Here is a 15279-nt window from a genome sequence, read left to right as displayed (position 1 = left end):
ACCAGAATGGGGGAAAGCAGCACAAAGGTCACATAATGGAAAGGATGTGAGGAAAGGCAGAGGCTGGTGCATTATGGAGATAAGGGGAAAATGCAGAAAGATCTGGAAAAATCAGACCTATTATAAGTACAAAGCCAAACGGAGTCCAGAGCAAGGTCGAAGGGCGTTCTCCAGCCAGGCTAGCTGCCTTCAGCTCTGTGGTGGTTTAGAGCCATTATGTACCCAGAAAAAAAAATGTGAACCCATTGTAAGAAGGACCTTTGGATGAGGTCACTTCAGTTAAGGTGTGGCCCACCTCAATCAGGATGGGTCTTACTCCTCATACTAAATCCTTCATAAGCAGAATGAAATTCAGACAGAGAGAGAAAGCCAGAGGGAGCAGCCAGAAGCTGAAAGTCAACAGAACCCAGAAGAGAAGGGAGAAGCCAGAAGAGGCCACCATGAGCACAACCATGGGGCAGAAAAGCCCAGGAGCAAAAGATCACCAGCAGGACTTCCGGAGAAGATGGCGGCTTAGTAAGATGCGCGGGTCTTAGTTCCTCCTCCAGAAAAGCAACTAAAGAAAGAGAAACAATACGAAACAGCTCCCGGAGTCACGACAGAGACCAAAAAGACAGCGTACCCCATTCTGGAACGGCTGAACGGGCAGGGAGAATCCACTGCGGTGAGATACCCGAGGGGCGCACGTTTTCCTGGCCGGGGCGGCTGGCGACTGGGGTCCCCTCCACGCACGTGGCTCCCCGGTCTGACTGGGAACGTTGGATAGCGGGGCCCTCCCGTCACGCTTGGCGTCTCGGGCCAGCTGGGCAATTTGGACCGGCACTCCCCCAAGCCGCGGCGGCCAGCGACCCCCGCCTCCACGCGCGGTTTCCCGGGCCGACTGCCCCGCAGACAGACGACCGCCACGAGCGCCACCTACTGGGCAGGAAAAGAAAAACAGAGCCCAGAGATTCCACAGAAAAACCTTTCAACCAGCTGGGTCCCACACCCAGGGAAATCTGATCAAATGCCCAGACACCAGCAGAAGATAATGGATCACACTCAGAAAATTGAAGATATGGCCCAGTCAAAGGAACAAACCAATAGTTCAAATGAGATACAGGAGCTGAGACAACTAATGCTGAATATATGAACAGAAATGGAAAAACTCTTCAAAAACCAAATCAATAAATTGAGGGAGGACATGAAGAAGACATGGGCTGAACAAAAAGAAGAAATAGAAAATCTGAAAAAACAAATCACAGAACTTATGGGAGTGAAGGACAAAGAAGAAAAAATGGAAAAAACAATGGATACCTACAATGGTAGATCTAAAGAGACAGAAGCTACAATTAATGAACTGGAGGATGGAACATCTGAATTCCAAAAAGAAACAGAAACTATAGGGAAAAGAATGGAAAAACTTGAGCAGGGAATCAGGGAACTGAATGACAATATGAAGCGCACAAATATACGTGTTGTGGGTGTCCCAGAAGGAGAAGAGAAGGGAAAAGGAGGAGAAAAACTAATGGAAGAAATTTTCACTGAAAATTTCCCAACTCTTATGAAAGACCTAAAATTACAGATCCAAGAAGTGCAGCGCACCCCAAAGAGAATAGACCCAAATAGGCGTTCTCCAAGACATTTACTAGTTAGAATGTCAGAGGTCAAAGAGAAAGAGAGGATCTTGAAAGCAGCAAGAGAAAAACAATCTGTCACATACAAGGGAAACCCAATAAGACTATGTGTAGATTTCTCAGCAGAAACCATGGAAGCTAGAAGACAGTGGGATGATATATTTAAATTACTAAAAGAGAAAAACTGCCAACCAAGACTCCTATATCCAGCAAAATTGTCCTTCAAAAATGAAGGAGAAATTAAAACATTTATAGACAAAAAGTCACTGAGAGAATTTGTGACCAAGAGACCAGCTCTGCAAGAAATACTAAAGGGAGCACTAGAGTCAGATACGAAAAGACAGAAGAGAGAGGTATGGAGTAAAGTGTAGAAAGAAGGAAAATCAGATATGATATATATAATACAAAAGCCAAAATGGTAGAGGAAAATATTATCCTAACAGTAATAACACTAAAAGTTAATGGACTGAATTTCCCAATCAAAAGACATAGAATGGCAGAATGGATTACGACCCAGCAATACCACTGCTAGGTATCTACTCAAAGGACTTAAGGGCAAAGACACAGACGGACATTTGCACACCAGTGTTTATAGCAGCATTATCTACAATTGCAAAGAGATGGAAACAGCCAAAATGTCCATCAACAGACGAGTGGCTAAACAAACTGTGGCGTATACCTACGATGGAATATTATGCAGCTTTAAGACAGACTAAACTTATGAAGCATGTAACAACATGGATGGACCTAGAGAACATTATGCTGAGTGAGTCTAGCCCAAAACTAAAGGACAAATACTGTATGGTCCCACTGATGTGAACCGACATTTGAGAATCAGCTTGGAATATATCATTGGTAACAGAGACCAGCAGGAGTTAGAAACAGGGTAAGATAATGGGTAATTGGAGCTGAAGGGATACAGACTGTGCAACAGGACTAGATACAAAAACTCAAAAATGGACAGCACAATAATACCTAAGTGTAATGTAACTAGGTTGGAACACTGAATGAAGCTGCACCTGAAATATGGTTTTTTGTTTGTTCGTGTGTTTGTATCTTTTGTTTTTATTTTTTTCTTTTTCCTTTTTATATATATTTTTTATTAGTATTATTATTTTAATTCTCTTCTCTGTATTAACATTCTATATCTTTTTCTGCTGCTTTGCTAGTTCTTTTCCTAAATCGATGCAAATGTACTAAGAAATGATGATCATACATCTATGTGATGATACTAAGAATTACTGAGTGCATGTGTAGAATGGAAAAAAAAAAAAAAAAAAAAAGATCACCAGCAGCCAGCTCCAGAAGGCCAGTCTCCAGGGAGAAAGCATCACCTCGATGATGCCTTGATTTGGACTTTTCTAACCTCAAACTGTGAGCCATTAAGTTTCCATTGTGTAAGCCTTCCCTTTGCACAGTATTTATCTTTTCTAAAACATTAAAATGACCCAGTTTCAGTAAATGTGCTGAAGAGCCATGGAGGTGGATTGTTTCTTAGCATCTAACATTGCCACGCACACAGAAGATGCTTAATGAACAGGAAGAAGGAGGGGGAAGGGCAGGACTGCTGCTTGGATCCCATGAGATGCCATCATGACCATTTTACAAGCTTTGTTTCTACTTCTAAAGGGCTCTGCTTTAGTCTTCTAGCTGCTAAAACAAATACCAGATCACGGGTTGCACTTAATTAACAACAGGAATTTTTTGGCTCTGTCCTAGGCTAGAAGACTTGCTTCTTCCCAGGATCAGTATCTTCTGGCTGGTGGTATTAGGAGTTTCTTGGCTTTTTTGTCACATGGTAATACACACGGTGGTGTCTTCTTTCTCTTCTGGGGACTTCCCACTTCTGGCTGCTCCCCGTCACTTCTCTCTGTGGCCTTCTCCATAAGGCTACCAGTAAAAGGATTAAGCCAGCTCGATTCAGTTGATCCATACCTTAAATGAAGGTACCTCATCAAAAGGTCCTATTCATAATGGATTCACATATATACTATATAAGTATATATACAATAAGATGTCCTGAGCATCTATTGAGAGTAAGGCAGCAGAGGAGAACAGTCAAAAGGACAAGCTATAGAACTAGACTGCCTGGTTCAAATCCCAGGTTTGCCATTTATTAGCTGTGTGACTTCAGGCAAATCAACCAACATTTCTGTGCTCCAGTTTTCTCATCTGCAAAATGGGCATAGTATGGTATTATGACAGAAACACCTTATGTACCAGGAACCATGGTAGGAGTTGTGGGTGCGTGGGTGTGATGATTAAGTTCAATGCATCGATGTGACTAGGTTATAGCATCCAGCAAGCACTGGCCTGATTGTTACTGTGAAGGTACTTCATAGATAAATTTGCATCTATAGTCAACTGATTGCAACTATGGCTGATTGCACTTAAAATAAACAACGGAGATTGCCCTCAGCACTGTGGAGAGTCTTCTCATCCAACCATCTGGAGGTCTTAAAGCCAGAAATTAGGATTTTAGAACTCAGAAAAAAGAACTTCTGTCTTACTTCACCTAGCAACTGAAGTAGAATTCAACTTTGTCTTCACTAGGAGTTCCCAACTTGCAGCCTGAACTAAATAATTAGGATCTGCCAATCCCCACAATTGTTTAAGTCAATTCATATAATAAATCTCTTTAATATTTATATATACATATATCCTGCCAGTTCAGCTTCTCAGGAGAACCCTTACTAATACAGTAAGTCATCTCATGAACTCAAACAAGTACCTAAAACAGCCCTGGAAGATGGTAAGTTCACTATAAGTTTATTAGCTATTATTATTTTTTATTTGGCACATAACTAGTCACTTTGTCATTTTTGTTTTCTATAGACTCTTGCAATTTGATAAATCACCTATCACCCAGCCCTCCTATTTATGACATCTTGCAAGGTCCCTACAGAAATGGGAGGCAAGAACTTCTGTTGACTGATGACAACATTCAGTTCTACAATTTCCTTTTTTTGACTTTCCGTAGGAAAGGTGGGGAGGATGCTATTTTTCACTCTTTCCATTGGGTCATGCAATCAGTGGTCATTTATTAATGCCAGCTACTGGTCATTACTTTTTATGGGTTTTTTCCTTTCAAAAATACCTACCTAATAAGATACTACAAAAGTGTCCACTATAACTATTCAATACTTTTTCTTTTTAGTATCCTGTAATTGGAGGTACTCTAATCTTGCTCTCATACTAAAATATGGAACTTATCTGGACCCATATAATAGGTGATTGATTGCTCTGAGGTAGGGAGAGAAAGAGAAGGCAGAGTCTCAGCACTGAACACGGGATTTAAAGAGAGAGCTTCTCTCCATCCCTGAGACAATTTTGGAAACAGTTAGTGGAGATCGCTGTTGCATAACAGTGTGAATGCAATTAATGTCGCTGAATTATACACTTAAAAATGGTTCATTTATGCAAATTTTGTATATATATATATATATATATATATATAAAACCTCAATAATTTTTTAATGTTTTCAATGGCCAATTTTATGTTTCATCTATTTTACCACAGTAGTTTCTTTTTTTTTTTAAATCAACCAGTATTATCTGATTCAATTCTCAACTTTCAAATGAAGGCCAAAGTAGTTAGGGTCAGACCAGAATGTCAGTGATTGGGATGCCAACTACAGGCCTGCTTCGTTCAGGCTCTTTAGCTCCTCAGAATGGGACCTGGATAGCTGCAAGGGAGGCTGCCGACCTCCTCTCTTGGAAGAACCTGTCTCTTGGCTGATGTTTCCAGTAAAATCTTGTCAAGAGGGGAGAACTCTGTGGTAAGGTGAAGGAGCTGTGGTCAAAGCCTCAGACAGATGTGCCCACAGTCCCTTCACACTGTTACGCAATGATCTCCACTACCAGCACTGGGAAAAGATTCCCTTCACACACTTGGAGAACAACCCCAAACAGACCACAGAAGTGTCAAGTCTTTTCTCACACACTCTGGGGAACGTAAACGCATATCGGATGATACACCTTCTTCATTTCATCAGCAAGAGGTAAAAGCACACACGGGCTGTTTTATTCATTCATGTCCACCATGGATGTGGCACTGGATGTCATATGAAAATATGCTATTCTAGAATAACTGTTCCCTTAAAAAAAAAATCATAAGCTAAAGAATCATCAAGCTTTAAAAAAAAAAATCAAAATACTGTATTATTCACCTACCATCTGTCCTTCAAAACGTGGCTGGAGTAGTTGAGAGGCTGCAGCAGCATTAATTGGAGACAAGGACCCCAATGCTTAGTCCCGCCTTTGCAACCTTAGGTCTAAGGACAGGAAGTGATTTGAAAACCTGGTTCTTGCCTGAGGGCCTCAAGGGCACCTCCAGTTTTACTTCCCCCTCCAGATCTCCTCCCATTTGGAAGTAACACTGAGGTAGCTGTCCAAATGAGGAGAACCCTCAGTTCTGCAACTGAGGCAGAATATAGAGAGTGGACAGATCAAGGGAAGTTGGCGTGGGGGGTGGGGCACGGAGCATAGAGGGCAATCTCTGCAGAGTCACAAAAACAGAATCGCTCAATCCTTACAGGAATTTTTATACAGGCTTCAAATGAGGGAAGCATTATCTGGAATCCATGCATTTGTTTCCCAGGGCCTCTGTAACAAACTACCATTCAAGTGGCTTGAAACCACAGAAATGTATGCTCGCGGTTCCGGAAGCGAGAAATCTGAAATCGAGGTGTTAGCCGGGTCGCACTCCTTGCTAGGCTTCTAGGGGCGAGACCCTTCCTTGCCTCTTCCAGCTGCTGGTAGCTCCCGGTATTCCCTGATAGTAACAGCACAACTCCATTCACTGCCTCGTCTTCACAAAGTCTGCTTCTCTGTATGTCTCTGTGTCACTTCCTTTTTTTTTTTTTTAAGGACACTAGTCATGTGCTTTAAAGGCCCACTCTACTCCAGTATGACCTTTTTAACTAAGGTAATCAATTCCATCTGCAATGACCCTATTTCCAAATAAGGTCACATTCTCAGGTACTGGGGGCTAGAAATTCAACATATCTTTTGAGGAGACTTAATTCCACCCATAACAAGCAGATAACACAAGCGCTGTGAGGTCAGACAAAGTGTGTGTGTGTGTGTGTGTGTGTGTGTGTGTGTGTGTGTAAAAGTTAAGATAGAATACTTTGGATTAAAATCCTCAATCTACCACTTAATAACCTGGAACCTTGAGCAAGATATATAATCTCTCAAAGTCTAATTTCCTCATCTGTCACTAGGGGATAAGAATGCATTAGTTATAAGCAATTAACGCATACATAGACTTTAGCCCAGTGCCCAGCACATAGTAAGCACCCAATAAATATTGGGTTTCATCATCATCATCTTCATCATCAGTATCACATTACCTGCTAACAATGATGCATTAAGCTTTAGAAATGTCCAAAGCAAGAAGAGAAGCTGCCTGGGCAATTTCTAGGACCCTGTACTGGTTTGAAACTATTGTATACTCCAGAAAAGCCATGTTCTTTTAATCCTAATCCATTATTATGGGTGAGGCTTATTATGGGTGGGATTTTTTGATTAGGTTGTTTCCTTGGAGATGTGACTCCACCCATTCAAGGTGCGTCTTATTTAGTTTACTGGAGTTCTTAAAGTAGCTCAAGGAGAAAGAGCTCAGAGCTGATGCAGAGAGCAGACACCTAGACACAGACGTTTTGGAGATGCAGATGGAAAGCCCCCTGGCACAAGCCAGAAAGACCAACAAGGGCTGAGAGACCCACTTTGAAATGAACCTAGAAGGGCCAGCAGACGCTATTGGCATGTGGCAGAGAAATCCCTGAATCAGTCTTTCTTGAAAGAAGGTATCCTCTTGTTGGTGCCTTCATTTGGACATCTTCATGGTCTTAGAATTATAATTTGTAAATTAATAAATCCCATTTATAAAAGCCAATCCATTGCTGGTATACTGCATTCTGGCAGCTTGAGCAAACTGAAACAGATTCTTAGAGCTGGCTTGTCCCACTTAGCACTGACTGCCACCCATGGAATCACAGCCAGATGTCTGCATCATGGATCTGTTGTCATCCATCAGAGGAGAGCAGAGGCCAAGAGAGCAGTTGTTGCCAACATATGTCCCACCCAACCCTTTCTCATTGGGCAGTTCTCAGTCCTTCCATTTGGAGCTCACTTGATGCTAACTCGGTTTCCAAGGAGATGCTAGGGCAAGAAGTGCCAGCTCCATCACCCATCCCACTTTCCTATTCCCCAAATCTGTAGGATCTCACTGTTCTCCTACCATGTGACAACATTTTGTCATAGCAGCCCTTGTATACAAACAAGTCAAACTAAATGACAATGTGAAAAAGATGCTGCCTGCTCTAATATACATGTATATTCAGACCACTACTCTTTTCTTCATCTAGCCAGAAAGGTTTTTCTTCCTTTACCTCAGCTCTTCATGCAGAGTTGGAAGTTTACGGGAAAGTAAAATCTTTGTTGCAGTAACAAAAGATGTAAGAGTCATCAAGTTCTCTCTCCAAACCAACTCAGCAGGTGAATTCACTGCCCTCCCCGCTACGTGGGACATGACTCCCAGGAGTGTAAAAATCTCCCTAGCAACATGGGACAGGACTCCGGGGATGATCCAGCACTCAGCATCATGGTGAGAAAGCCTTCTTGACCAAAAGGGGGAAGACAGAAATGAGACAAAATAAAAAATTCAGTGGCTAAGAGCTTTCAAACAGTCAAGAATTTATTCGTATGCATTAATATAGATATCCCTTTTTAGTTATCCCTTTTTAGTTTATGGTGTATTGGAGTGGCTAGAGGGAAGTACCTGAAATTTTTGAAGTATATGCCAGTAGCCTTGATTCTTGAAGACAATTGTATAACAATATAGCTTTTACACTGTGACCATGTGATTATGAAAACCTTATGTTTGATGCTCCCTTTATCCAGGGTATGGACAGATGAGTAAACAAATAAGGACAAAAATGAATAAATAATGGGGAGGATGGCGTAAAAAAAATTGGATAGATTAAAATACTAGTGGTCAAGGAGAGGGAAGCAAAGGGGTAGGGGATGAATGAATTTTTTCTTTTTATTTATTTTTCTGTCATGGTGCAAATGTTCTAAGAATGATCATGGCGATGAATATACAACTATGTGATGATATTGTGAACCATTGATTGTATACTTTGGATGGACTGTGTGTGAAGATATCTCAGTAGAAATATTTTTTTTTTACTGAGTCCCTACAGATGGAGAGAATTAGAAAGACTGGATAAATTATGGCATTTATCCATATATAATACAATCACATTCGTCATTATATCACAAATGTCACTTGTTTCTGGTCACTAAGTGTTAGGTTATCTCAAAAACTACCCCAGAATTTTCCCTACTGCTGAACAATACAACATCTTTCAGTCTTGGAGCTCAGGTACCCTCCCTTGGGTTTAATCGTCAGAATCACACCCCAGGTGATTAAGAAAACAGTTCTATGTGGGCAGGGAAAAATGACCCAAAATGACAAACTGTTCCCTTTTAGCATAGCCCACTCATATGAAACATGGGCTAGGTCACAAATAAGATTTTATTTCTCACCAAACCCCAGAGGAATGCTGATTAAAGAAGTGGCCCAACAACTTCTGAAGTTGAGTTGTAAAGCTAAGTTGGGTTGAAATTTCCAACCCCTTCCTAAAGGCCCAACAACCTGTTCCAAATCACAACTGAAAACAAATTTGAGGGCCATCTGCTTCTCCTGAAAGTGTTTGGCATTGAAGAAAAGAACCACAGATTATAGCAGAAAACACTGTCGTGGGTGGAGAGACTGGGGTCAGGAGAGGGGTGCAGTCAAAAAAAATGAGAATCACCTATCTGCTAACAAACTCCTGTAACTCAAATATCATCGGAAGGATGGAAAGGAGGAAGGGATGAAGGCGAGGGAAGAAAGAAGGAAAGTAAATGGGCGAATTTTTCTTTTTCCTAGCAGGAACTGATAAGACTTTAGTGAACAAAACACTGCAGCATTTGAGATGAATATTCTGAATGCCACTATTTGTGTACTGATAAAATACTGGAGAATGTATAAGACGAGAGGAATTCAGCATTCTGCTTGGAGTTCGGTGACAATGACTACACATTAAACTTAAATACCCACACAATATTGAGGAATAACTTTCTAAACCTTAATGGACTACTAGGATCACTTTGAGCAAATATCACAGATTTCACTCCTTTCTTGAAATCACTCTTAAGGCAAGTTACTAAACACAGCAATACATCTATTTAATTTCTACCCCAGGTATCCTGAGTAAATAAACTGAGATTGCAAGATGAGACCAGTAAGGAACCGAATTATATTTTTACACTAGAAATCTCGGGTTCTGAAGGTTTTCATAAACAGCCCTAGCTGTTATTAATGACAACAATAGTAGTAACTAGTATTAATAATGACAGTTGTTGTGGTGGGGATAATTCTAATAGCAATGGTGGTGGTAAGAGTATTATTAACAATAGTAATATTCATGCTAATAATAATAGTGACCATCACTTGCATAGTGCTTCCTTTGTACTAGCCACTATTCTAAGCATTTAAATATACTAACCTATTTAATCCTCAACGGCACCTCTATGAGGTAGGTGAGCTATTATTACCACCCCTGTTCTACAGATGTTTTCAACAGCACCTCTTGTTATTTCTGTTGCTGCTAATAACAACTAGAGCTATCTTTGAAGAAAATATTTGGAGACTAGGAGAGAAAGAGCATGCTGCCCAAGGTCACACAGCCCAAAAGCAACACACCCAAGAGTCAAACCCAGGGGGCCCAGCTCCAAAATCTGACCTCTTAATCACAGTCTCGGATACTCAATGATCCCCTGTTTAGGAAGGTCTTCTAGAGTTTCAGAAGTTTACTGTTTCCCTTACAAGTCTCCCCAAGCACTCAATAAGACACACTCACCTACCGCTATAAAAAAATTGGATGGACGTGTTACCTAGTAACACCACCCGTTCCCCACATCATCTGTTCATACAGAGAGCCTACAGGGCTTTCACCTTTGCCAGTTAGGGCACAAGTTGGGGGGGAAGGGGGGGGGACGGAACTGGGTGAGGTGGGAGCCTTTCCCAGGCCATGTTTCCTGCCTAGTAACAGTCCTCAAATAGCCCAGGCTGCAGGCTGAGAAATTCCTCACTAACAAGTTATCTCCCGGAGTCTGTTCTTTGACCATTTATTAAGAATGAAGATTTTCTCGCCAACCCATGACTCAAGGAAGCCCAGGGACTAAAGAGGAGAGACAAGAAGGAAAGTCTGTTTATTAACCTGCCGCACCCAAGGGAACACTTTTCTGAAAGGGTGAAATTCCTGACTACTTACAAAAAAAAAAAAAGCCTGTGGGAAATGTAATGACCCGCTTAACAAAAGTGAAAAACAAAGCTCTACCAATAAGGACGTTGCCGAAAGACAATGGAGCCCCTAAAGGAGATGCAATTGTCTCGAGATAACAATTCCCCCGGGAATTTCACTCACACTGAGTATTGCATTATTGCACTATTAGCTGAGGAAAATTTGTTCACAGGGCCACTGCCTCGCAAAACCAGCTGTTACAGCTCCTGGGCTTCCCGAGTTTGCAGACGCGGAATTTACATTTCAAGAGGAACCTCCCGGAAGGAAAGGGGGGCGGTCTTTATTTTTCCCTGGAGCAAGTACCTTTTTATGTAGCCTGGGAGGGGAAGCTCCCCTTTCGGTGAAACTGAACTCCACGATTGAAACGCGATAGGCCGCTTTAATAATGCACGCGCAGCGCGCCACGGCTGTCTTGTCCTAAAGCCACGCACGCCCGGTTCCGGTTTTTGCATTTTTTTAAATTGGGTATAAATGGTAGTTTATATGGGGAATAATGCCAAGCCGTCCATAGGCCTAATAGGGCTCTACTTTGTTAAGAAACTCCTTTTTCTTCATCCTTTTAAACCGATACAACCAGAACAAAAGCTGACGTTCTGTATTGTGTAATTTTTAGCCTGAAATGTACCACTACTTAAAAGCAGACTGTAATCGTCTGGACTGAGGATATATACATACACATTCATGGAAATTTAAGCACACTGAAGATCTGTGCTTTCCAGTATGTAACTTAAACTGCAATATCTTTTTTCTTTTTAAAACAGACTGTGCCAGTGTTACTTACAACTAAGGAAACCGGTAATAAACCACTTGCCATCAAGACTGTTAGGATTGGTTTGTGCTTATATTCTCCGCCCCCTCCCCCCAATTTCAAACTCTCTCCTGAGAATTTTAATGTTGAAAACCTGCACAGTACAGTTATCCAACTCTCCACGAAGCCAGCGACTACAAATGTCTCCTGGGTCTCTAGTGAGTCCAAGTATACAGCACAGAGAGGGTACCTGTCACCCCAAACTGCTCCTGCCACATAAAAATTGAAAGCCAAGGTCTTATTCTCATTTGAATGTCAGTTATCAAATTATGAGTCATGACCGGAGCTTTTAGAATAGAGCTTCCAGTTAATTCTTCTGTTTCTTTAACCCCATTTTTAAATAGATGCCTCTAAACTTGTAACACTCTCCCCCTTGCACGAAGCAGGATAACCGTTGCAAGGTGCAGGACCCTGACCAGAACATTAAATGAGGATGGTTTCCCCAGGTGGTTAGCAGGTTTAAATCTGTAGCACCGTCGCTCTGTTACCCCAGAAGCATCTTGAGATCTGCGGTGCCACAGGGAGGTGTCACTAAGTGACAGCCTGAGTACCAAGAGGCGTCATCATTGCTCAGTCATGACTTAGCGGTACATTAGCTCCTCTGAGCCACCAGGCCGGGAGGGCTGCCTGGCACTGAAGGAAAGGCTGCCTGGCAAGTAGAGGCTCCTCGCACGGATCATGAGACCAGTCACCTTTCCCTCTCGCGCCCTCCAATCGTCCTGACCACCGCAGATACGTCATTTCGTGAGCGCAGGACCACCAAGCTGCATCTACAGACAGGCGTCGTGAATCAGGATCCCCAGCGAGCGGGTCCTGACCTGAGCCGAGAGCTTCAGTGATTTCCCTGGCGTGCCACCGAATCATTTAAGGAGTAAAATATGCCAACCGGGCCGGGTATCCGGCACCACGGATCCCCAACCCGCCGCCTCTGGGATGGAAGGGGAACTGCCAATGGCTGGGCAGCGTCTATGCAGATGGCGCGTTCGCAGGTGGGTGTCCGGGTGTTGCGGACACCCCCGGCACTGTGCGCTGTGCCAGCCTCACACCCGACTCGGTGCCAGGAACAGGGCAAAAGGCTGAGATGCATATGAGCCTCAGCAGAGACAGTCACTACCAACTCCGCTCCGGAGGGGCGGGGGTTGGGGTCGCCAAGAGACTGAATGTGGGACAGGGAGAATACACCGAAATGCGGCGCCCGCAAGGACTCCGGTGACTCGCGCTTGGGGCGCCTTTGCAACGCTTCTACTCGCACTGCGCTTCCCTTAGCAGCGCCTAGAAGCGGCGGGAGCTGCGATTTACGCGGCTGACGGGCAGGAGGGATAGAGACGCCGGGACCCGCTTCCTGTCCCCCACGCGCACAGCTAGACTGCAGTGTCCCCCCATTCGTGCCCACCCCCCGCCCGGGACTCCAATGCCAAAGCTCCAGAGATTTGCAGTTAGCCTGAGGCCCTGGCGGGTGACCCGGGGCAGCTGGCAAAGGAAACTGGAGGGAGGCGAGGCTGAACCTGCGGTCGGTGCGTGCGCTGGTCGGTGGGTGCGAGCGCCCCAGCAAGGCCGCCCGCCAGCCGCGGGCACCTACCTCGATCCACTTCTGCGCCTCGAAGAAGGCGGGCTCGGGGGGCGGCTCGGGCTGCAGGGGCTGAAGAGCTTCCAGACCGAGGGCAGGACAAGCCATTTGCGAAGCCCCGAGTCCACTCGAGTGCCTGGCGGCCTGGATGAGAACGGCCGCGGCCGCCGCAGGAGCGCGCTCCCCGCCCCTTCCCGCCCGCCGGCTCTCCCCTCCCCTCCCCTGCCCTCCCCTCCCCCGCCCGGAGCAGGTCCCGGAGGAGAGTCGCGCGCACTGCTGGAGGACGCCGCGGCAGCTGTTCCCAGCGCCGCCTGGGCTCGGCCGCGCGGTGAAGTCCCCGGCGGGAGCGAGCGCGGAGCCGCCGGGAGCTCCCTCTCCTCCCCACCTTCTCTGGCCGCTCCGCCCCTGGGGGCGGGAGGGGGGAGCGCAGTTACCGGCTAAAAATAACCAGGAGTGAGCGCTGGGTGTCTCCCTCCCTGCCCACACCCGGCCCAGGACTGAGTCTCTGCGGGCCTCGCCGCGCGTGTCCTCCTGCCGGGTGGGCGGCGGAGGGCCGGGCGGGGCGGGGTGGGCCGGGTCGGGCCGCACCTGGGCTACGCGAGGCGAGCTGGGCGCACGCGGCTCCCGGCAAGCAGGTGCTGAGCAGCGGAGCCGAAGGACTCGCGGGCGGCGGCCGAGCAGCACCTGTCGCCTCTCCCGGCTGCAGAGGTGGGGGACAAAGGGGCAGCTCCTAACCCGGCGCCAGGGAGTGTCTGATATTTTTTTAAGAAAAACAGAGAAACGACCCTCATGAGCTTTTGCCCCTCCAGACAAGCTATTTGTGTTTCAATTTTCGGATCCATTTAAGCAGTTTTTACTGTGCACCTACTATGCATTGAGCTAGGGCACTAGGTATCCAGCGATGAGAGTGAAAGAGAAAGCTAGAAGTCCTTGCCCTCAAGATATTTACATTTATAAGGAAATGGGGGGAGGGGCAGACAATAAACATGTAAAACAAAAAAAGTGAAAAGTGATAACTATTAAGGTAAAAGAGGAAAAATTAAGGTAAAAGAGGGAAAAATTAAGGTAAAAGAGGAAAAAAATAAATAATGACTTGGGAAAAGGGAGAAAGAGACAGAGAGGTTGGCTAATTTCCTATGGCCAAGCCACATTTATCCACCTGGGAAGCTGACCTGTGTGTAAAGGTTCCTTCAATAGGAGGGAGAGGTCAGAGGTCAGGGGACCCTAGAAGAGAAAAGTGGGGTAACTGTTCTGCACCTTCCATCCAGGGTCTAGGGGATTGTCAGTAGCTCTTCCCTAGAGACTGAACCTCTGTCTGTGCATTCTATAACAATTCTCCTTGGGTTCCAGGACTTAATGCCCTTGCTTCCCCTTGCCCCACCCCCCACCCCCCACCCCCGCCCCCACCCCACATCTCCTCCTCTCCCTCCCCAGGCCCCCACCCCAACGGGGCCTGGAGGAAATGAACCTTCCCCATTCCTTGTAGATTTCCTGGACCCTGCCCACTTCCACATAATAGTCCCTTAATAAGTTTTCTCAACCGTCTTCATTGACAATGTCTTCTGTTTCCCTAGAGGGCTCAACTGTAGACAGGCTGATGGAGGAAGGCTTTTCTGACCAGATGACAAGCTAACCTTGTCTGCAGTCTGGGGGAACACAATATAGAGGCTTGAGGCTGGAATGAGCTCTGTGTGGTGACTGTGATGAACTGGGGGTGGGAATGATGACATAGGCGAGGCTGGCCACATTCCGCAGGATACAGAGAGCGTGGGCATCCCCTGGGCACATCGAGGCCCTCACTTCTCTTGGCTGACTTAGAGCTAATAGATTCACCTCTGCAGAGCAGAGAGATCGGAGGGTGGCACGAGGTCTGCTGGTGCCTCAGCAATTGAGTCTCTGTTCCCTGTTCAGAGTTTCACCTTTGTTCAGTTC

At 45.2% G+C, this 15279-nt stretch overlaps 1 protein-coding gene across 18 annotated transcripts in view; it reads right to left on the bottom strand.

Annotated features, from left to right (window-relative positions):
- LIMCH1 (LIM and calponin homology domains 1) overlaps positions 1-13539 on the bottom strand; it is a 388350-nt gene extending 374811 nt beyond the window's left edge. For 7 of the 18 annotated variants that reach the window (XM_077136731.1, XM_077136732.1, XM_077136733.1 and 4 more), the window contains exon 1: positions 13360-13539. In XM_077136731.1, coding sequence (XP_076992846.1) covers positions 13360-13455 — 96 coding nt within the window. In that variant the 5' untranslated portion in view covers positions 13456-13539. The remainder of the gene's footprint in view (positions 1-13359) is intronic. The other 11 variants (XM_077136743.1, XM_077136754.1, XM_077136741.1 and 8 more) reach the window with 4 other exon arrangements.
- Positions 13540-15279: the final 1740 nt, after the last annotated feature.

This window comes from Tamandua tetradactyla, chromosome 19 (assembly GCF_023851605.1).
Source record: "Tamandua tetradactyla isolate mTamTet1 chromosome 19, mTamTet1.pri, whole genome shotgun sequence".
In the NCBI taxonomy this organism is placed as follows: domain Eukaryota; kingdom Metazoa; phylum Chordata; class Mammalia; order Pilosa; family Myrmecophagidae; genus Tamandua; species Tamandua tetradactyla.
This window is presented reverse-complemented; position numbering and strand designations above follow the sequence as displayed.